Raw genomic sequence first — 25,097 nt, 5'->3', positions numbered from 1 at the left:
CGCAAGCAGGGTTATCTTAAAGCCACCGTGTCAAATGCCTGCTGGAAAGTTTAACATTCCATTGTAAAGAGCCACTGGATGTCTGTACATGCTGATCTTCCAGCGCACTTGTATGCAAAGTCAGGGTGACCTATAGATATTAGAAAAATACGCAGACCCACTTCATTCAAATTCCAGCTGGTGTACCAGGAACTATTTCAGATCATGCAAAATGAGCAACAAGAAAAGGCTCTTTTTAACTGAGTTCGGGAAAACAATCTAAATGTTATTCGGATTTGTTCTTTCCGGAATCTTAATTATGTATGCATTGTATAAGTTGGTCATAAGACCATGGGGATCTGACATAACACAGTAAAGCTCAGAACAAGTGGCCACATTCCACACCTCAGAACACTCTATAGGTACCAGAGTGAGGTGATGACAGATAGTCTGATAGAAATCTGTGTTTTTCTTCCTACTGCTAAACCAAGGTCTGTTTGATGGTATAGAGCGGAGGGTAAACAGTGTGCAGAGTTCAGGAGATGATGGGAGGAGCCTGTTGTCTTTCGTGTAGGAAAACAAACTCGCTTAAAGCTATTTCGTGATTAACTAAAGGGAAATGTCCTGAATTTGGTCATTAAGTCTTCTTTACAGAAAGGTTTTGTCTCTGCTGATGTTTTTCACAAAAAAAAAATTCATATAGTGTACACTACCACTCAAAAGTTTGGGGTCAGTAAGAGTTTTGCTTAAAAAAAAAAAGAATATATATCTTTTTATATTTTTATTCAATTGTTTTGCTGTTCAGAAGATTAGAAGAGGATTAGAATCCTAATAAAATGCATCATGGTTTCCACAAAAATATTAAGCAGCAACTGTTTCCAATATTGATAATAATGTTTTTTGAACACCAAATCAGCATAAGAATGATTCCTGAAGGATCATGTGACTGAAGACTGGAGTAATGATGCTGAAAACTCAGCTTTGTATGGAAGCTTGTTTCCGCCACAGAATAAAACATTTCAAAAGATAATTGCGACATTTTATCTCACAATTGTGAGTTTACATTTCGCAATTCTGACTTTTTTTCTCAGTTATAATGTCAGAATCGTGAGCTATAAAGTCAGAACTACGTGATATAAATTCAGAATTGCCAGATGAATTCGAAATTGTGACTTCTCAGACTTTTTTCCACGCAATTGCAAATTTATATTGCAATTCTGACTTTATAACCTCGCAATTCTGACTTCATAACACGCAATTGTGACTTTATACCTCATAATTCTGACTTTATAACTCGCAATTCTGATTTTATACCTCACAATTCTGACTTTATACCTCGCAATTCTGACTTCATTACAAACAATTTTGACTATACCTCTCAATTCTGACTTCATAACACGCAATTGTGACTATATCACGCAATTCTGACTTTATACCTCACAATTCTGACTTCATAACACGCAATTGCGACTATATCACGCAATTCTGACTGTATACCTCACAATTCTGACTGTATACCTCACAATTCTGACTTCATAACTCACAATTCTGATTTTATATCACGCAATTCTGACTTTATACCTTACAATTCTGATTTTATAACTCGCAATTCTGACTTCTTTTCTCAGAATTGTGAGATATAGCCCCGGTTTCACAGACAAGGCTTAAGCTAGTCCCAGACTAAAATCAAGCATTCTGCGTTAGTTCAGGCAGGTCAAGCTCCGCTATCAGCTGATTGAAAAAATCCCAACCCCGCCTAAATCTGTTGATCCAATTCCTTTGCACTCAATTGGCAACTCTCAAACAGGGCGCCTTACTTAAAGGGATAGTTCACCCAAACATTTAAATTCTGTCATCATTTACTCACCCTCAAGTTGTTCCAAACCTGTATGAGTGTCTTTGTTCTGCTGAACACAAAAGAAGATATTTTGAAGAATGTTTGTAACCAAGCAGATAGAGCAACTATTGACTACCATAGTAGGGAAAAATACTATGGTAGTCAATAGTTGCTCTATCTGCTTGGTTACAAACATTCTTCAAAATATCTTCTTTTGTGTTTAGCAGAACAAAGAAACTCATACAGGTTTGGAACAACTTGAGGGTGAGTAAATGATGACAGAATTAAAAATTTTGGGTGAACTATCCCTTTAAGCGTAGCTTCACTTCAATCTGTCTGCTTGGCTGCTTCTGCATGCTGCACGCTGCCTTGCTATACCCACCTCCACCCCAGCTCCTCCTTAAACTGTGTTAAACTTAATCAATGTCATTCTGTTATCATTGATGCATACTCTGTTCTAAATGGGGGATTTCGCTGCCCTCCCAGTTTAAAAAATGGGAGGTTGTCCCCAGAGTCTGCGGCTGTTCCCTGTCTTGGCTTTTCATGGAGCTCATGAAAAGGATGGGGAATTTAGAACAGAGCCATATCGCCAAATGTACATTTTTTGCAAAAAATGCCAATAAAAAGTTGACTAAAAAAGTTTGACCGTGGTGTTTTAGGCTTAAGTGGACCTGACTGAAATACATATTTGAGGTTTAAACTGAAAGCAACTATAAGCATATTATGTCAGTTCCATTGTTTTGTTTCAAGATGCTCAGAAGTAATGTTTTTTTTCTCAGGCATGTTTGTAAAAGCTACTAAAATGCCCTGATTGAACTAAGGCTTAATCTTGGCTTAGTCTAAGCCCTGTCTGTGAAACCGGGAAATCTGTTAACTCGCAAATGCTTGATACAATGTCAGAACTGCATAAAGTCCAATTCTGAGGGGACTTTTTTTCTCAGAATTGCGAGTTTATATCTCACAATTCTGACTTTATATCTTTATAAATCTATAAACTCACAATTCTGAGGAAAAAGTCATTGAATTAAAAAAGTATTTTTTTATTCTGTGGCGTAAACAAGCTTATAGCTTTGTCATCACAGGAATAAACTACATTTTAAAATATTATTTATATATTATTATTTATAATATATTTTAAATTGTAATAATATTCATTCTGTATTGAACAAATAAATGCAGCCTTGGCGAGCATGAGAAACATTAAATCAAAAACGTTAAACTATCTTACCAACTCCAACTTTTTAACCGTACTGTATAATGTATCCACGGCACATTAGCTCACACACAGTGCATTGGCCACTTGAACCAGAAGTTAATTAAATTCAGTCTATTTTAGGCCTCAAAGTGGTCATCTGCTCTGGCTCTGTGTTTGAGGTTACAAGCAGAGATGTTTTGGCCACTAGCGGAGCACAAAGGACCACAAATGCCACGTGTCCACCACTATTGCAGCTGCAATGGCACTCAGCCCATGGACTGCGTCAGTGACTGTAGCTGCTAATGCCTCATTGTGTATTTTCGGAGAGGAATGAGTGAGTGACCACCACGAGCTGTCACTGGGAACAGTCTAAGAGAGCGAACAGGCTGCTGTTTAGTTCACAGCTGAAGCTCTGGATGATGGCACTGTTGAGTGAACCTTCATTTCGGAGGGCAAAAACGCCTCGACATCCATCCTTCTCACGAGTCATTCTCTCTCTCCGGCTCTTGTTTTTTCTTAGTGAGGCCCAGATCCCTTAGCAAACACGGCATGTTTAACATACCTGCATCGGGGCACTGCAGTTGAAAGGACCCTCTGTCAACCCCGCACCCTTATTTGGGGCTGCGCTTCAGCTCTTTAGCTTTTTGAAATATCTCCTTCGTTTGATGCCTTTAGCTGATCTTCTTTGTGTCTGTAATTACAGCAATTATTATTCTCCCTTGTGACTTTGTGAGTCAAATCACTATTGTGACTGTATAATGGGACGTTATGTGCCTCGCTCGGGTAATTGCTAACAAGAAAACAAGCAGGTCACTGTCGTCTTGGATGAAAATATCCATTTCATGGTTTAATACCAGACACGCTTTATCCAAATGCATGCTGTTATCTAATATGTGGGAGCATCCCAAGGCCACATTGTCAGAAGAAAGTGTCTCGTAACACCACACAGTTGCCACTGAATAATGTGTGTCAAACTGCTGTGCTGGTTTTTGCATGATGGCTTGAAATGCAATATGCATAATATTGTGTTTTAATCACACAATATGTGGCTACACCTAAAAGCCTGCTGCATTACGACACTGGTGGTCATAATAGACTCAGAAAAGCCAGTTGTTTAGGTTTGTTGAGTTAAATGGAGAGCCACCTTCCTATAAATGTCAGAAAACATATTCTGAACTCTAGCTTTACTTGATGTGTTCATGAGAGAAAAAGCCATGACCAAATCATAAATGAATATTTTTTAAAAATCTGATGTTTTCATTCATTCGCAAAAACATTCGTAATGATTCATTTAGAAATTCGATTGTTCTAATTCACGTTCAACGGTCACAAAACAAATCATTCTTTTGAATCTAATCTTTTCAATGAATTAGTTGATTCAGTTGATGAACAGTCTGAATGATTTAGGGCCAAATGTTCGAAAGTAATCTGATCAGCTTTCGGCTATCGTATTGGATCAAATCTTGAAAATGGGTTGCTCAAAAGTAGAAAAAAAAGGATTCTGAAATCAGATTAGATCACAAAATCCAATCTTGGTTTTGATCTGGATTCAAAACTTTTATTAAAAATAATAATAGATTTTTAATAAATCAAGAATCGGCGTAAAAGAATCCCCAAACAGCTGTAAATATCAGACAAAAATATTATATTTAATTTAAAGTGTTTTTTGTTTTTTATCACTGTTAAAAATAATAATATATTTGTAATAATTCAAATTTTGAATAGATCAAAAATCGCCATAAAGGAATCCCCAAACAGCTGTAAATATCAAACAAAAATATAATATTTAATTTAAAGTGTTTTTTATCACTGTTAAAAATAACAATATATTTGTAATAATTCATTTTTTATAGATCAAAAATCGCCATAAAGGAATCCCCAAACAGCTGTAAATATCAAACAAAAATATAATATTTAATTTAAAGTGTTTTTTTATCACTGTTAAAAATAACAATATATTTGTAATAATTCATTTTTTATAGATCAAAAATCGTCATAAAAGAATCCCCAAACAGCTGTAAATATCAAACAAAAATACAATATTTAATTTAAAGTGTGTTTTTTTATCACTGTTAAAAATAACAGTATATTTGTAATAATAAAAAATTTTTATAGATCAAAAATCGCCATAAAATAATCCCCAAACAGCTGTAAATATCAAACAAAAATATAATATTTAATTTAAAGTGTGTTTTTTTAATCACTGTTAAAAATAACAGTATATTTGTAATAATAAAAAAAATTTATAGATCAAAAATCGCAATAAAATAATCCCCAAACAGCTGTAAATATCAAACAAAAATATTATATTTAATTTAAATTGCGTTTTTTAATCACTGTTAAAAATAATAATATATTTGTAATAATTAAAATTTTACAGATCAAAAATCACCATAAAATAATCCCCAAACAGCTGTAAATATAAAACAAAAATATTATATTTAATTTAAAGTGTGTTTTTTATCACTGTTTTTTGGCACAATCATAAGAGATGAACCAGTCAAAAGTTCTTTGTGAGCGAGTGCAAAGTTTCTCAAGTGAACCATATGCAAAACTTTTCTGAGAGAATGCAAAAGCATTGAAATCCCCCCTCCCCCCATCTCACATTTTTCCATCACCATGTCCCTTTAGGGCAGGGGTGGGGAACGTTGATCCTGGAGGGCCACTCTCTTGCTGAGTTTAGCTCCAACCCTGAAAAACACACTCACCTGCCTGTAACTTTAGTAATCCTGAAGACCTTGATTTGCTTCAAGTGTGTTTGATTAGGGTTGGAGCTAAACTCTGCAAGAGCGTGGCCCTCCAGGATCAATGTTCCCCACCCCTGCTTTAGGGGCTCCGTAGAGCACTATTAATCCAGATTTGGCAATCTGAATCTGGATCATGCAATCCCATTTTGCTTTGAAAAACCGGCACATAAATTACTCTTACTCAGTGATTCCAGTCTCAAATGGCTTTAGAAGACTTATATAACAATATATTTCAACATTTTTAATACTTTTATGTTGTTTTTGTGTCTTTTCTTTGCATGAAACAGAAAGTCATACAGGTTTGGATTGACATGAGAGTAGTGAATGGTGACAGAATGTTGTTTTTTGGTTGAGTTATCCCTTTAAAGGGGAAGTGTGTAATTTGCGTACAACTAATTGTAAAACTAACAGCTGCTTCCTACATATTTCCTGAAAACTGTCCTTTCATTGTCCAGCCCAACAGGTAGTTCTACTCCACAACTCACGCCATTGGTTGAGCCAGAAGTTGACATGTCGGACCGCTCAAACAAATAGAGCGGTGTTGAAATAGCCAGTGTTTACGCTTTTTAGGAAAATCAAACTATAGGACAGGAGAAAGTATTTAACTCTGAAGACTTTAGACACATCAGTAAAGTTATCTGTTTACCAACGTTCCCAATTCAGTCTTTTTGTGTGCTTTATATTAAAAAACACTGACCACATATTGACCTCACATTTATAAAAATATCAAAATGTTGCATTTTGCGTGAATGAGCTCTTTGACTGGATGGGTGAATTTGAGTCTAATAATACTGACTGGGCACTTGAACAAGAAGCAGAAAAATCCCGTCTTTCTTCTCTCGGCAGACCGTGCAGACATTGGATATATTTGACTGGTTTACTGTTTACAAAGGAGTGCTCAGTTTTGTTGTGACCCAGGCCAGTGGGTTGGAGTGGAGCTGGAGGAAAAAAAAGAAAGAAAAAAAAATAGAAGAACAAGTGAATAACACACTTGTTTGTCTGGACGGCTGTCCTTGCTGTGTGCCATGAATTTCTTCAAAAGCTTTCGCCAACTTTCCCACTTTCCCTTTCTAAGGAACTCCGACCGTATCTCGACTACGATTCAGCCGGACACATCAACGACGGTCACGCCATGTCTGCAGCAAGAGGACGTACAGATCGACCACAGGTATGCTGAGACGTCTAGAAGCCATTGGTATTTCTTTGGGGGCTGCGATATGACATTCCTTATTTTCTTTCTGCTGCTCTCCGTCCTTCTCTGTCCTCGCGTCGGAGTGCAGAATGTTCTGTGTATTTAGAGGAAGGTGATTGTGTAGTTCTCTCTCTTCTGAAGCTGAGCATCACTCAAAGAATCCATCAAATATCAATTAGTGATGGACTGCAAAGACAGACTCAACATTTAATGTACCTGAAGATCAACAAAACATGCACTTACCAAACTATTACTGGGGTCAGGAGGATTGTCACAAACCTATGACAACCAAGGATTCCCAGGGAGAGAATTACAATACTCGGAAAGCTGGAAACTGCATGGATGTCCAGTATAAAAATAAGTCTGTTGAAGTGCAATTCTTAAAAAAAAAAAGGTTATGTTCCTATCTATTTCTGGTATCATGCTATTTTTAGATGACTCATAGTCTCAGATTTGTTTTATTTATTTAGACCACCATAACTTTTTTCTTAAAGGGATAGTTCACCTAAAAATGACAATTCTGTCATCATTTACTCACTCTCATGTCATTCCAAACCAGTGTGACTTTCTTTCTTCTGTGGAAGACAAAAGAAGATATTTTGGAGAAGAAGAAAAAAATTCAATTCATGTAGTTGGTTTCAAATTCTTTAAAATACATGATTATTCTAGTTTTATTATTTTTTTAATGAGTTTTTAATGTTATGCTCACCAAGGCTGCATTTCTTTGATCAAAAAACTGTAATATTACAATTTAAATGTTAATATATTTTAAAATGTAATTTATTCCTGTGATCAAAGCTGAATTTTCAGCATCATTACTCCAGTCTTCAGTGTCACATGGTCCTTCACAAATCATTCTAAAATGCCGATTGGCTGCTTAAGAAATATTTCTCACTATTATCAGTGTTGAAAACAGTTGTGCTGCTTAATATCTTAATTTTTTTTTTGTGTGGAAACTGAGTAAAGTTCATAAGAACAGCATTTATTGTCTTTACTGTTACTTTTGATCAATTTAATGCATCCTTGCTGAATAAAAGAATTAATTTCTTAAGCAAAAAATATACAGACCCAAACTTTTGAACAGAATATTTTGCATTCCCACCATTGTTGCCAAGTCCACGTATAGCACGCGACTTTGGGCTTCTTTTTTTGGCAGGTCGCGTTAAAAAATCACGTATTGCGGGTTGCGGTTTTTTGGGCTTATTTAAAAAAATGTGGTTGCTTGTTAGGAAAATATGACAAGCAACTTTGTTTCTTTATATTTATGGTTGCTGTTTTGTCCAATACATTGACTGACACTGTCTTCTCACAGCTAATAGCCAATCAGTGCAATGATACAAATGCTGTTGTAATTCGTCCTTCTAGCCTGGCTCTGTCCTCCTCGTACTTCCGCTCAATTTGAATTTTCCTTCAGTACTCCGTCTGGGACTGCGGTATATTCTTAGGTTTTCTCCAAACAAATTTTTACCGGTCCAATCAGCGAACAGAGGGAGTGGCTGAGAACGATGATGTTGATGTCGTGCGCTAGTTTGAGTTGTAGTTCAGTTATGGTGGCGGAGAAAGATGCGAGCGAAGCCATTCATTCCGTTGTGGCACTGCTGCCGAATATCCAGAAGTTAAAGCCGGTGTCCTGACATTTCATCCTACCCGTCAGATTGTCCTACCAAGGCTTACTGCGCATGCCCACATCAATATTTTTTATTTTTAATATTTACATTTTAAGGGTAGGTTTAGGGTAGGGATAGGGGTAGGTATGGATAATAATGGATATTAATAAAGCAATCACATTAATATGATTCTGGTAGCACAATCTGATAGGTAGCATTTTACATCCATATTCAATATTTATTTATTTAAAATATTTACATAGTTTTAAGGGTAGGTGTAGGGTAGGAGTAGGTATGGATATTAATAAAGCCTCAAATCAGATGAATGTGATGCTGGTATAGCACAATCTGATAGGCAGCATTTTTTGCTGTCGAATCGTGCTACCTACTGTTTTAATGGGAGGTAGCAAAATCTGACAAGGTAGGACAAATCGACAGAACACCGGAGCAAGAACAACCTTTGCTGAGTTTTGTTGGTGGCCATGATGTTTTGGCTAGGGTTGCCACCCGTCCCGTAAAATACGGAATCGTCCCGTATTTACAAGCAAAATGACGCGTTCCGTATCAAACCAATACGGGACGCGATTTGTTCCGTATTTTACATAGGTCCACACATAGTTCAATAAACACACAATGATTTTGCAGTGTGGAGAATACTGATAGCAAATATAAACAAATCAATTTCACAATAAGTAGTACAGGAGCTAATTTGTGCGTGATTGCGTTTTAGCGGCTTTGTTGTCATAGCGGCGGAGTCTCGAGAACATGAGCTGTAGTGTGCCTGTAAAATTGCGCGGTTTTTAAAAAAACATGTCGAGCTCGCGTCGCGTCCACCATCTGGATCTCCAGATGTAGAGCTGAATATCAAAAAGGTATCAATGGGTCTGTCCAGTAACTCATGATGAACCTCAGGCCAACTGCACACTTTAGAGAAGCATTTCAGTGTCTCAGACTGACTGACTTAAAGCAACAGCGGTGACAGACACATCTGTGCTTCTAAAGGTATCCTATAGTTTTTTTTTAATGGATAATATATTAATATAATATTCCATACATTATCAGAGCTTGGCAGACAGAATTATTATTTTTTAGACAGGTTAATTAATAGATTATAGCCTAATAAATGTAATTATTAATTTATAATTTAGCTAATCATACATAACCAATAATCCTGTCATATAAAGTTTATGACATTTAAAATATGTTTTAGATAAAAATGGGACAAATAATTACATGATAATATAGTCATAATTTAGGTAAATTAATAAAAAAAAAAATTTTTTTTGAAATTCAAAAAAGTGATTACTGGTTCAGAATGACTGCTTAAAGGGACAGTTCACCCAAAAAAGAAAAATTCTGTCATCATTTTCTCACCCTCAAGTTGTTCCAAACATGTACACATTTCTTTGTTATGTTGAACACATAGGAAGATTACTATGGAAGTCAATGGTGCCCCCAAAGAAGCCTGGTTACAAACATTCTTCAAAATATCTTCTTTTGTGTTCAGCAGAACAAAGAAACTCATACAGGTCTGGAACATCATGAGGGCGAGTAAATGATGAAAGAATTTTCATTTTGGGCTGAACTGTCCCTTTAAAGTGCACCAAATAGGCTACTAAAGAGTTCTTTAGAAATAAATAAAATAATCAAATGTAAAATTATATAAAATGTGTTCTGTTGCAAGTTCACATACTTGATCTCATGTTTTCTTATGGTTTATTATTGAGCTGTCAAGTTGTCAACGTAGAAATAATCATTTCATGACGTGTTTTTTTTTGGGGGGGGGGGGGGGGGGGGGGGTCGTGGGTCGGTTTGGGGGGTCGTGAATGGGCGTCCCTTATTTTGCCACACCAAAGGTGGCAACCCTAGTTTTGGCCCTCCTCCCCACAGGGGTTCGGGAAAAGTTAGATTTTCCAGCTCGCTCCGTTAGTGGTGCAGGAGTTGGCTGAAGCCCTATTCGGACGGTAATTGTTTCTCGTGGGGTCGGAAGGCATTGTCATTATTTACAGGGGCTAGTCAGTGATTTTATTGCCGTCCGTCTCCCCCACCCGTGTAAAAATCCCCAGCCGAATTACCTACTGTTTTAGACAAACACCAAGGTTGTGTGGTAATTTAATTGCTGTCACAATCGACATCACTGAGTTTTCAAGAATATATCACTTCAAAATTCACTGTTTATATGCTTTTTGACCCCTGCAGAGCACCGTACGGTTGCGCTTCACTGTAATTTGAATGCATTTCTAGACTTGTATTTCTTTACATGCTGGCAAGTATTTACAAGAGCAATATATTTCATCACCGCTCAAAAAATAAAAAGAAGAAAAGCACGTAAACATTTGAATCGGGCCGTTGTTTACAGCAGCATTTATTCTTATCATACCAAGCATATGACATTTTATTTACAGCAATCATGTTACGGACCACGTGAGCAGTGCGTTCCCGATCACAAAACTCTCCCCTCCACTGTGAATAAATCACAATCCGAATGCATGAGTTTTAGGATTTATCACTGAGGTGGCATGCACAGTTATTTTCACTGACTTCCATGTGAGAAACAGAGGCGAACGGCGTATGACATACGTCACGACCAAACGTTAGCGATTGGTTATGGCAGATCCAGAGCGGCTCTTGACAGATCCAATAGTTTTAAACTTCAACAGAGTACCCGCCTTCAAGGAAGTTAACGCTTGTCAATGGAGAGTGGCCAGACTCTCTGTACTGTACAAATGAAATGTACGAGAGTCTGGTAAGACCAGGCTAGCCTCCTTCTCCCCTCATTGCAGAAAAATTGCGTTCAACGTGCAGGCATGTGACGTTATAAATGCACGTAATGATGTATACATAGAGATGTACAGAGACAGAGAGGAAACAGGGAGGAGAGGCACCTAATTTATAAAAAAAAATATTTGTGTAACGTATTTATCATTACAGGCTATAATAAAAAAAACAAGTATACTAACAGTAGGTATGGTTCCAAATTATTTTATTATAAATATATGGCTATATTGCAGCACTCCTTTAGTGCTTGCATGCATCCCAATTAGGGTTGCCACCTTTGGTGTGGCAAAATAAGGGACGCCCATTCACGACCCCCCAAACCGACCCACGACCCCCCCCCCCCCCCCCCAAAAAAACACGTCATGAAATGATTATTTCTACGTTGACAACTTGACAGCTCAATAATAAACCATAAGAAAACATGAGATCAAGTATGTGAACTTGCAACAGAACACATTTTATATAATTTTACATTTGATTATTTTATTTATTTCTAAAGAACTCTTTAGTAGCCTATTTGGTGCACTTTAAAGGGACAGTTCAGCCCAAAATGAAAATTCTTTCATCATTTACTCGCCCTCATGATGTTCCAGACCTGTATGAGTTTCTTTGTTCTGCTGAACACAAAAGAAGATATTTTGAAGAATGTTTGTAACCAGGCTTCTTTGGGGGCACCATTGACTTCCATAGTAATCTTCCTATGTGTTCAACATAACAAAGAAATGTGTACATGTTTGGAACAACTTGAGGGTGAGAAAATGATGACAGAATTTTTCTTTTTTGGGTGAACTGTCCCTTTAAGCAGTCATTCTGAACCAGTAATCACTTTTTTGAATTTCAAAAAAAAATTTTTTTTTAATTAATTTACCTAAATTATGACTATATTATCATGTAATTATTTGTCCCATTTTTATCTAAAACATATTTTAAATGTCATAAACTTTATATGACAGGATTATTGGTTATGTATGATTAGCTAAATTATAAATTAATAATTACATTTATTAGGCTATAATCTATTAATTAACCTGTCTAAAAAATAATAATTCTGTCTGCCAAGCTCTGATAATGTATGGAATATTATATTAATATATTATCCATTAAAAAAAAACTATAGGATACCTTTAGAAGCACAGATGTGTCTGTCACCGCTGTTGCTTTAAGTCAGTCAGTCTGAGACACTGAAATGCTTCTCTAAAGTGTGCAGTTGGCCTGAGGTTCATCATGAGTTACTGGACAGACCCATTGATACCTTTTTGATATTCAGCTCTACATCTGGAGATCCAGATGGTGGACGCGACGCGAGCTCGACATGTTTTTTTAAAAACCGCGCAATTTTACAGGCACACTACAGCTCATGTTCTCGAGACTCCGCCGCTATGACAACAAAGCCGCTAAAACGCAATCACGCACAAATTAGCTCCTGTACTACTTATTGTGAAATTGATTTGTTTATATTTGCTATCAGTATTCTCCACACTGCAAAATCATTGTGTGTTTATTGAACTATGTGTGGACCTATGTAAAATACGGAACAAATCGCGTCCCGTATTGGTTTGATACGGAACGCGTCATTTTGCTTGTAAATACGGGACGATTCCGTATTTTACGGGACGGGTGGCAACCCTAATCCCAATGTGCATACTACCCATCCTAAATATTATGTGACATTAGTAATTTTCAATACTATTTAGATGTAGATGCAGGGCTCGTCTTTTTCACGGTTTGCAGTGTGTGTTCACTACTCACTGCTCCTAATATGTGTGCACTAACTCCTACTATGGGTTACCATTATTGGCCTTCACGTCTCTTTTTCTCTTTTTCCATCTCCAAACCTATTCTGTTCACAGCTGATCGGAGGATATTGCGTGCCCTTTATTGCAATTTGATGATTTTTGTGAAATCACACCTGTTTTTTCTTTTCAAACTCCGAGAGGTTTCAGTTTAATACGTTGCCGGCTCATTTATTGATAAAAAATTATTGATCATAAATAATATTGATGATAATAAATATTATAATAATTTTGGGCTTGTTTTTGAAGCTGCGGTTGCTTCTTTGTCTTGTGAGAGTTGGCAACACTGATTCCCACCCCAAAAAACTAAATTTTAATTTTATGGTGACCTTTCCTTTTAAGGTTTTATTCAATGTCCTTTAACATGCTTCTATTATTAGTGGCATATATTAAATTCCACTTCCTAGGGACACATTCCTGCAGGATTTGTTTGTCATAGGACCATCCTTGCCTCACATCCATCTGCCAAGTATGTGGCAGTAAATGTCATATCTGCTGATTGAATTTAATAATTTTATAACAACATTATATTATTATTTAATAACATTTCCCCATGGCGAGACAGCAAAGACAAATTAAATATGAAACTAAGGTCTCGGCACGGTCACTTACAGCAGAACGACACACCATGTGTCCTAGAAGCGGGGATCGGCGGGTCTCCAAACTAATCCGCTGTCCTGACAGTGAGCTTGGGATCCCATTTCCTCTGGATTACACAGCGCTCGCAGGCAGAGCAGTTGAAGTACTATATGATATTACAGAGCACGTTGATCCCTCTGAAAATGATTGCCAGATAATGCGCTGATTATAACAACGACTATGGGGGTTCATCTGGTGTAAAATGCTTTAAGGAGGACACCTGAACTTGGATATGTGCATTACAGGTATGAGATAACAGTCGTACCCTAGGGATCTTTTGACATTTAGGCCTAACTTTAAACGATTTGTGCATGCCTAAGCTGTTTTTGTTTGGCGGTGCAATTTATATCAAATTCTCTCCAGTCTTTTCTTGTATTCTCTTCTGAAACATTTGGAGTGTTTTTGTGAAGTACAGGATGATGACTTGCATTTCTGGGAATTGGCTACTACTCTTTGACCCGATGGCACATTGGTGCCACTTTGACCAGGCTCTATAGTGGGCAGTAGCACCTGATCTGGCATCTCTCACACGAGTGTGACACATTTGAAAGCAACACAGCCACATGTTGAATGCATTTCCTTCAACTTCGTGTCATTTCCCCCTGCTTTTTGACTTGCTTCGTGACTGGGAGTTGACTGCGTGTTGAATTCATATTGAATTTCCGGGGAAATCCAAGCAACGCATAGATCTGTCAGGCCTGCAGGCCTGGATCATGTCCCATGATGCAGTGCTGCTGTTGCAGTAACAATAATAGCTCATACCACTGATCTAGGGGGAATTCAGGTTGATTGGGACCCTTTTTCCAAGTCATCTCAATGACAAAAAGTGTCCCAATCATCCTGAATTCACCCTATATAAATGACTGGATTGCTCGAAGTGTTCTTCAAAAATGTTTAAGATATATGTATGTACATTAATTACTTTGAACATTATCTGTAATGTTGATGGTATTTTCGAGCAGGATAAGAAATTAAGATGGGTGTGTCGACAGCATATATCTGGAATTATTGGCAGAAAATGGTTCGAGTTTACATTAAATATTACAATACATACAATCCCCTATTATTAAAGTGCACTATATTATATTAAAAAAGGTTTACCATGCATCATCCTGCTTAGAGCGACAGTATTGGTGCTTAAAAATAAAGCTTCTTGTCTCTAAATCCATACGCAGTTAGTGTTATGTCTCTGAATATGTTTTGAAGTGCATATATTATTTTCCGATTTCTTTTTGTTGACCAACATCCACTTCAGACTCTTAAAGATCTTGACTTGGAAACCATTAAAAAGCTACAGTTCAGCTCAAATTCAATGGCTTTTTACTAGCATGGCAGTTTGCATATAATTAAGTGTTATTTCTATATTTTGAAGAGCTAATTATTCATTTAACCAAGTCATTATCTTTACTGCTTCCAAATACATGCCGTTAACAAAAGCACTTGAACAGTTACTGTACGGATAAAAACACAACGTAATTACCTATGAATATCTATAAAAAATGAAGTTGTATGCACATGCCTTACAAAGCATAAATCTGTATTCAGATTTCAGAAAGATCGTTGTGACATTTGTTATATAAATGTTGAGGTGTCTTGTCCGTCAGATGATCTAATATTCGCTACTGTAATGATTATGAACGTAACTTTTTAATAAGCAGGGGAAATTCCTGACTTTAAACAAATATCCATTTAAATGTTTAGGACGTCTGCATTGTAAGAATGTACAGGGAGACTTTAGATAATAAAAACGCTGACTCGTTAGGTAATGTTTTCTCATTTCAATCAGATTTCCTATTAATTCAATAGAATGTGAAGGAAATACAAATATGGCGACGTGGTGGCTTCACTTTTTATGACGTCATGAGCAATCCAGTCATTTATATAAATCAGTGACTAATACTCTGATGCACCGTGGAATTCTGGGAGAAATAAGTGTTTCCAGATGTGGGATGAAAAACAGATTTTCACAATTATGCTGTCATCTATGAAGGGGTCCTGTAAAGTAATCACGTTGAATTTTGTAGCACCATATTTTTATTCTAATAAAACAAACGTGCAATTTTTACGTTTAATATGTAGTCTGATGAGTTTGAAACTTCAAATGAAGGCAGATAAGAGTGATGCAGTCATGAGGTTTACTTTGAAGGTTATGTAAGTGCATTAAATAGGTTATGTAAGGGTTATTGGTAATTAGGTTTTTGTTTGCTATAATAATAACACACTGTTTAATGTTTAACTCTCCTCCTGTCTGCTAGATGTTTGCTCACCAAGGTATCTATATAGTTTTTGAGTCGATGAACACAAAATGCCCAATGACTTAATGTAGACATCTTAAAGTCACAATCAGAAATAGTAGGAGAAATCACTGATTTTATCCTTTATTCTTTATCGCATATCACTTTGAATAATATTTATATTATGACAAGTAAAATGGGTCTCCTATTAAAGTAAGAAATATTGTTTGACTCCCAGTCATAAACTGGACTGGAAAAGCCGCCCATATACCTATAGGCCACATTCACACAGTAAAAGAATACGTTTCTCAGGCCTGAGTCCATAATCTGGTTATGTTCACACACAGTTCACTTATTTATGGGAGTGACAATCACATTCTATAACCGAACTCACACCCGCTCTGCGCTGCACAAACGTGTGTCTACCGTGTGTTACAGGCTTTCATGTGTGGTTTTGGTAACTTACATCGATGGAGATATGAGCTGTTTGTCATTTGAACATTTTATATCCCAAAAACAGACAGTGTGAAAGCCATAGAAAGTCTGTGAGGGTTTATTTAGCTTAAAGTCGGCATGAAACAGAAGTTGAGAAGGTGAAACGCGTCATCACAGTCTGTGAAAAGGGTCTATTGGCTGATCTCATGTGAGTGACAGCTAGTCCCGCCTCCGCGCCAGTAAACATGTCATCAGAGAAAAGAAGAGATGTCGCTGCAACAGAGAGGGGAAATTATAACTCTCTATATCACTGGAATCCAACCAGACCCTAGCTGACTGACATGTTTAACCGAGTCAGAAGTTTTCGCATTTTTCGCATCTCTAAAACACACGCAGTTCTGGGAATTTTGGTGTCACTGAAATTATGCATATGCAGTATATACACAGGCAATGTTAACCGATAGGTCACGATGTGCCCTGGATTCAAGGCTGACGGGGTCCTCAAGAGTCAAAGCTATCAGAATGAGATATGCGAAGTGCATATTCCCTCACCTGTGGGACGGGGGAGTGTGGCCTCTTTCACAGGGGCCTTTTGGTGAGAGATCTCACAGAGGACATGTTGCACCAGCCCGTGAACACATCCGTGACCAACCCGCAGACACGATAAGCTCTTTGATAGAATGGTTAAAAAGTAACAACTGAAAGAAAATTGAAACTGGCACAGTTCTTCTGTTGCCGTGTCTCTGGAGAATGTTTGTTTAAAGATATCGACTGACACTATAACCATATATGAATGAATAATGCCCAACCTGAGCTTGATCTTCTTGATTTAGTGTCCTAATGACAAGACGATTATTGCTTTGTGGGTTTGACATGATGCACAATTCAGCGGCTGTTTAAGCTCTTAAGCAGTGAAGAATTAGAGATAACAAAGCAATTCGTTTTTAAGCAAACATTGCACAAAAATATGCTTTAAATATATATACACATTAAACTGATCAAAAGTGACATTAACACTTTTATATTGATGCAAAAAATATTTCAAATAAATTCTGTTCTTTTGAACTTTCTTGTAACTTTGTGGAAAATAATTTAATTTAAAGGGTTAGTTCACCCAAAAATGAAAATTCTGTCATTAATTACTTACCCTCATGTCGTTCGACACCCGTAAGACCTCCGTTCATCTTCAGAACACAAATGAAGATATTTTAGTTGAAATCTGATGGCTCTGAAAGGCCTCCATTGGCACAATGCACTCTACACTCTCAAGACCCTTAAAAGCTACTAAAGACGTCGTTACAAAGTCCATCTCACTACAGTGGTTCTACAATAACTTTATGAATCGGCGAGAATAGTTTTTGTGCACAAAAAAACCCTAAATAACGACTTATATAGTGATGACGATTTCAAAACACGGCCTCATGAAGCTTCGAAGCGTTATGAATCAGTGAGTCAAATCAGCAGTTTGGATCGCCATATTTCAGCAGTTTGGCGGTTTGACACGCGATCCGAATCATGATTCGACTCACTGATTCATAACGCTTCGAAGCTTCATGAGGCCGTGTTTTGAAATCGTCATCACTATATAAGTCGTTATTTAGGGTTTTTTTGCGCACAAAAACTATTCTCGCCGATCCATAAAGTTATTTTAGAACCACGGTTCGGACGAACCACCCCTAACTGCCAAAGGTCCAGAATTTAAGTCCGTTTTAGGTAATAAACAGGTGTTCTTTTAAGTAATAACGGCCAATAATTCGAATCCGGACCTCTGTATTTTTCCGATGTGTAGGCTATAAATGTTGTGAAATAATTGCCTATAGTATTACTTTAATGCAGCAGATATTGCACAGAACCAAGATCTTCTCATCTGAGCTGCCTGCGGTCTGTCACCACTCGTCAACGTAAAAATATTTAAGAGGACCAATCAAAACAAAGTAGGCGGGCTTTATGTTCTCTGAAGGCGCTGAGCCCAAATTCCAGCACTAAGCGACGCTAAAGTGCGAGATAAGATGTAAGTAGCTAAACTAAACATTTCATATTTGGCAGCTGTTTTAGGAATGAAATGTTAAACTACCGATAAAATTAATCAGGCAAACTAATACACCTTTGTCTAATTTTGCCTTATTTAAGGTTGCCTAATTTAAAATAGGTATTTATATAATTTACGTGATTTAATGTGATAATTAGCAACTGTCAATGTGAGAGGACAAGAAACATTAACAAATCCGTTTTCTTCATATAATGCATACGATTAATAAGTGTAGGCTACATATTGTAAATTAATTTTTAAACAATATTCTAAATATAAATTGACCCTATGTTTTGTTGACTGCTTTAGGGGGGAAAAAGAGGGCAAGATAAGGAGAATGAGAGAAAAAGAAAGAGTGGAGATGAGGAGAGAGCAGGAATTGAAAAATAATTTACTGCCCACTGACTTATGAGCTATTTCTCATAATTTTTTGGGCCTTCAAACGTCTTAAAATACACATATGTAGATCAGAGAAATACTAATTTTCTTCCCCCCGAACCCCCCTAACGTGTGTGTGTGTGTGTGTGTGTGTGTGTGTGCAGCAAAGTGTAGGCCAAATAATTAAAGCGCCTGTTTCCTGACCAATTATACGTTAGTGATCCTACAAATGTAAATTTAGTGACTTCTTCAAAACGTCATGTTTCACAACATAAAACAAACACATGTTAGTTTCTAGTTCTGTCACGTGCATTTCTGATTTAAACTTTGTGGGGAGGTTTTGATTATCCATGCCAACAGTGTGTGTTTGGACTGAAAAAGGTGGTACATGATCTTGGTTAGTAATTTGACAACATTGTAGTAAATATGATGTGAAAAAGGTCCTCTTTTTGGAAAAAAGACCCCCCCCCCCCCTTTCACTAGGCTGGCTACGGGCCTGTCAGGTATGAAACAGGGAGGATTCTGGGAAATGGAGTCCGGGACAGGTGTGGAGTGTAACAATTAGGCCCTGTTTACACCTGGTGCTATTAAAGGTGCTGTATGTAATGTTTTGACTGAAAGCACAAAAACACCGCAATATGTTTGCAGAGATTTAGGGAACATGCTAAGTTCACATACTTGTTTCTCTGAAGAACAATGCTACAGCCTGTTATTCTAGTTTAAAATGTGTTCCATGTCGGCATGTTTGTTTTTGCCCTGATCTGTGTGATTCAGCCTGCTGCCAATTTACCCAATAGCATATCGACATTCCTGGTTGCCGGTTGACGGAAAACACTGCGTATTGCGGCCATGGAAGCTAGCAAACAAACTGGGTCAGAGATCGCAGACTCTCCCTGACCTAAAAAGCCTCATCATCCATCTAAAAAGCTCTATTTCTAGAGGCTTATTAAAATGCGTATAAATCATCAGCTCGTCGCCTTGTATTGTCCATTGCGCTCATTCCTGTTGCGTGTCCTGAACATCGAGTCTGAGGAGGAGAGAGCGGGAGAAACAACTCTCTCCAATATTTTGAATTTGGATTTCAGTACCCATTTCAACCACTAGCTGTCAATATTACATACTGCACCTTTTAGAAGTGTTTTCATCAATCCGATCACCAGCGGACGACACTAGGTGTAAACGGGGTCTAAAACGTTTTGAGCTGTCTACTTTTGACCACTTCCAGAGGTAGTCGAAAACACATTCGACTGGATTGCTTTCATATTGTGGACCCTCATGTGGTCGAATGCGTTCAAAAAGATTGGCTACTCTCGCCTACTGACCTAATGTGTAAACATTATGGGACATGCCGTAGCCAGACGGGATTTAAACTTTGTCAGCTGAAGATACAAGTTTAGTTTTGAAGTAGGGCTGGGCGATATATCGCATGACATTGTTAGGCGCATCTCGTCAGTAAAGCCGGTTCCTTGATTAGTAGTAAATCGCCATCACCTGCTTTCAGAGAGAGCGGCATTTACTACACAGAGCCGTAGTTCACTGACAAGCTGAGCCATATCGCATTAATTATCGCAGGCGATACGTCCGGAACCGGCTTTACTGACGAGATGCGCCTAATAATGTCATGCGATATATCGCCCAGCCCTATTTTGAAGAACAATGTACCAAGCACAATGTTCTCTCACCATTCCTTGATTTCTAACACACACTCACAGCTTTCGACGAGGTCTGTCGGCTTTCAGGGCAGAAACAAAAGCTGCTGCTCTGTGTTTTTCCATCGTCTGCGGTTGCAGTCATGTGTAAATTGCTCAAGCTTATTTTGTCCATTAGCTCGAAAGATCTTAAAAAGCCCATACATTTACCCGCCCATAGACCCTCCACTCGAAGAAATCAGGACAGAAGTGGTTGAAAGTGGACAAAAGAGACCAAGTGTAAACGGGAATGTGTCTCTCTCGTCCACTTGTGATCCGATCGACCAAAACGCATCCTAAAGGGTTAGTTCACCCAAAAATGAAAATTCTGACATTAATTACTTACCCTCATGTCGTTCGACACCCGTAAGACCTCCGTTCGTCTTCGGAACACAAATGACCACTACAGTGGTTCTAAAATAACTTTATGAATCGGCGAGAATAGTTTTTGTGCACAAAAAAACCCTAAATAACAACTTATATAGTGATGACGATTTCAAAACACGGCCTCATGAAGCTTCGAAGCGTTATGAATCAGTGAGTCGATTCAGCAGTTTGGATCGCCAAATTTCAGCAGTTTGGCGGTTTGACACGCGATCCGAATCATGATTCGACTCACTGATTCATAACGCTTCGAAGCTTCATGAGGCCGTGTTTTGAAATCGTCATCACTATATAAGTCGTTATTTAGGGTTTTTTTGCGCACAAAAACTATTCTCGCCGATTCATAAAGTTATTGTAGAACCACTGTAGTGAGATGGACTTTGTAAAGACGGCTTTAGTACCTTTTAAGGGTCTTGAGAGTGAACCGTGCATTGTGCCAATGGAGGCCTTTCAGAGCCATCAGATTTCAACTAAAATATCTTCATTTGTGTTCTGAAGACGAACGGAGGTCTTACGGGTGTCGAACGACATGAGGGTAAGTCATTAATGACAGAATTTTCATTTTTGGGTGAACTAACCCTTTAATACCAGATGTAAACAGGGCTGTATATGTGACTATAAAAAACTTAATGTGATGAACTACACCTGTGTGAACTCAAATGCCACTTGCAATGAAATTCAGACTTTTGTGAGTGTATAGCTTAAGTGTCCAAATAGTTTTGCGGCCACTGTAGATCTCAAGACATAAACAGTCACACTTTGGTCCGGTTGTTTTCCTATAACAGGCATGTGTAGCTCTTGTCTTTCAGGCTTCAGTGGTGTAGGACACACACATGGGCGAGTGTTTGAACATAGCTTGTCACTGACAGCATGATTGATCGTTCATGGGTCAGCTGTCAGTTTTAGTTACTTTATCCAGTCACATCTGTCTGCTTTTCTTCCTTGACAGCACTTCTCAGAGAGGAGGAGGGAAGGAAATACAGCGTTTTTTAGTGGGACAAACCAGTGGGTGCTCCGCAATGAAAGCCAGGAAAGCCCTGGAGGAAAGTCTCATGCTGAGATGTCACACGTAAAAGCAAAACATGTGGGGTTTTCTGGGGTCATGCCTTCTGCTTCCAAATTAGATTCTTTGGGAATCATATGTGCCCCCCTGACGTTTTTTTCCATAGAGTAAAGCAGAAACATCATGTTGCCTTCTATGATAGTCAAGTCACCTTCATAGCGCTTTATACAATGCTTCAAAGTATTAAACAGGAAAATAACAATTAATGCAAACGTCATCAAATATGAGACAAATTCAAGCGCAATAAAATTGAATACAATAGAAGACAATGGTGTCATTATTCAGCTCAAGTCAGTTCAGATACCTCGTTTTGGCTAAATTATTATTAAATACTCTAAGCATTTGTATTATGAGCACTATTTGCGGCTTTTACGCTGGATCACTTGCTGTATTCTTCATTTGTAAGTCACTTTGGATAATGAATGAATTAATGTAAACGTAAATTGTAAAGAGGCATTGCATTTGTGTCCAAAAACGTAGGCAGCTGACTTTTTAAAGATTTTTTAAGATTTCGGACACAGCTGCAATTGTCAGAGCGAATGCAATCCCAGAATGCTGTGCAACACACTCAGTGAAAATCTACTCAGTGAAAACTATTTACACTTTATTGGACGCCTGCTTTTAAATGCGCAAGAACTTTAATGACATCCCATTCTTAATCCATAGGGTTTAATATGGAGTTGGCCCACCCTTTGCAGCTATAACAACTCTTCTGGGAAGGCTTTTTATGTATTTTTAAAAAATTATTTATATGGGATTTATATGAGTATTTTTATGGGAATTTTTGACCATTCTTCTAGAAGCGCATTTGTGAGGCCAGGCACTGATGTTGGACGAGAAGGCCTGGCTTGCAGTCTTCGCTCTAATTCATCCCAAAGGTGTTCTGTCGGGTTGAGGTCAGGACTCTGTGCAGCCAGTCAAATTCCTCCACACCAAACTCGCTCATCTATGTCTTTATTGACCTTGCTTTGTGCACAGGTGCGCAGTCATGTTGGAACAGGAAGGGGCCATCACCAAACTGTTCCCACAAAGTTGTCCAAAATGTTTTGCTGTGCTGAAGCATTAAGAGTTACTTTCACTGGAACTAAGGGGCTAAGCCCAACCCCTGAAAAACAACCCCACACCATAACCCCCCCTCCACCAAACTTTACACTTGGCACAATGCAGTCAGGCAAGTATCGTTCTCCTGGCAACCACCAAACCCAGACTCGTCCATGGGATTGCCAGACAGAGAAGCGTGATTGGTCACTCCAGAGAACACTTCTCCACTGCTCTAGAGTCCAGTGGCAGCGTGCTTTACACCACTGCATCCGACGCTTTGCATTGCACTTGGTAATGTAAGGTTTGGATGCAGCTGCTCGTCCATGGAAACCCATTCTATGAAGCTCTCTACGCACTGTTCTTGAACTAATCTGAAGGCCACACGAAGTTTGGAGGTCTGTAGCTATTGACTCTGTAGAAACTTGGCGACTTCTGCGCACTGTGCGCCTCAGCATTTTACATGGCCTACCACTTCGTGGAACACCTGAATTAAATTATTTGGAGGGGTGTCCCAATACTTTTGGCAATAAAATGTATGTCGGTCTCGCATATCTGCCATGTTTGTAGTTTTTTAATGCTTTTTAATTTGCGTTTGTAGTTCTGATCAAATCCTTGTTTTAATGCGCAATGGGTTGTGGGCAATATTAGCCGTTAAATTGTGCATGGATCTGCACTTTAGATTCTAGCCAGAAACCTTTTGGGTCTCTTTGGAATACTCATTTCAACATACTACAATTTGTGATGCTCTAATTCTGATTTCGAATACTATTTATGAGGGGATAGTGTGCGAATTGGCATGCAGCAATGGACTTGACTACCAAGGATTTGTGTTACATATTTTCATTTGCTTACTAGAGTTGCTTTTCGCGTGAGAAGCCTGTTCGCGTTTAGACAGTTGATTAGATTTTGGAACAGTTTAACTAAACACTAAACGCTTCCAATAAAATATACATTTCTCATGAAAAAAACATTAAGGAAGTACTTCCACATTTTTATATTCATGACATATACAAAGCATATGGGTGAGATTTTATAACCACTTCCTGTTATATAACCTTTCCCTCTGGAAACCTCGTCTTCACAGACTCTCAGCCAATGTGTTTTCACTATGCTAGGCTATGCATTAACCCGTGTCCTTTAGCCACAAAGAGCAACTCATATGAGAGGCATGTCTGTTAAACATGGTGTTGGGCTGTTCCACACTAATATAATATGGGTGTGGATTTAATACCTAGCCATTGGTTAATCCCGTTCGACACTGACAGCGATCCAGGAGCCTGTTCGTCTAAAGAGCCCAGCTGCTTTAATGGCATACTGATTGAAACCAGGTTTATGTTTGGGTGTAAGGCACAGTGAGTTGTTTGTGGGTTTTTAAACCAGTGAGAAAGGTGTCAAATATTTTCATTGAGGATGTGTTGTGCTCAACAGGCAGTGCTTGGATAGTGTTTAGGCCCTAGACCACAAAGCAATGCTTTGTAAACCAATTCAAGTGAATTTTCATGCTGCAGCCTTTTTGTGGTGGTCAAAGAAAGATGTCATGACCTTGGGTTTCCATGCTTCCATGCGTCATTTAATAAGAGTGCCCATTTGAGGCTGTTCGGCATAGTATAGTCAGTGTACATGTGTTTGGGACTGTTTGGCATCTGTCCATCTGTGTTGTCAGTAGGGACGCTTGATGTATTCGGAGATTATTTATGTAGCCTGTTTGACTCCTACAGAGACCTTCCTGTCCCAGGGAACACGCACTGCTCTTTGATTGATGTGCACACGCAAACTCACAAAAACATTTATATTTTTCTGCACGTCTTTTGAACTGTTTGCCACTCAGTTCTTCTGGTTTTGACTTTCACAAAGCAATCGCTGCATTGTTGTTTTTTCATAAACAGAATGTTATTTCCACGGCAGCTAAGAATCACACAAATCTTACATTTTCACGCTACCAGATGCCTATAGGGAAAATATATTTATAAATGATGTAAAATTAATATGGCATAATTACAATATTTTAAAAAATGCAATGCATATTTTATGTGCAATTGTATTTTTTATGTATATGTATATAATAATGCTTAAGACTC

At 38.0% G+C, this 25,097-nt stretch overlaps 1 protein-coding gene across 1 annotated transcript in view; it reads left to right on the top strand.

The window, feature by feature from the left end:
• ninj2 (ninjurin 2) overlaps positions 1 to 25,097 on the top strand; it is a 47,042-nt gene that overhangs the window by 2,688 nt on the left and 19,257 nt on the right. Inside the window, exon 3 of the mRNA XM_079818037.1 lies at positions 6,834 to 6,926. Within this exon, the coding sequence (XP_079674163.1) occupies positions 6,834 to 6,926 (93 nt within the window). The remainder of the gene's footprint in view (positions 1 to 6,833; positions 6,927 to 25,097) is intronic.

The sequence above is a fragment of the Gobio gobio genome (genome assembly GCF_949357685.1).
Source record: "Gobio gobio genome assembly, chromosome: 5".
NCBI classification, from domain to species: Eukaryota; Metazoa; Chordata; class Actinopteri; order Cypriniformes; family Gobionidae; genus Gobio; species Gobio gobio.
The sequence above is the reverse complement of the archived record's forward strand: the minus strand, read 5'-3'. Positions and strand labels throughout refer to the sequence as shown.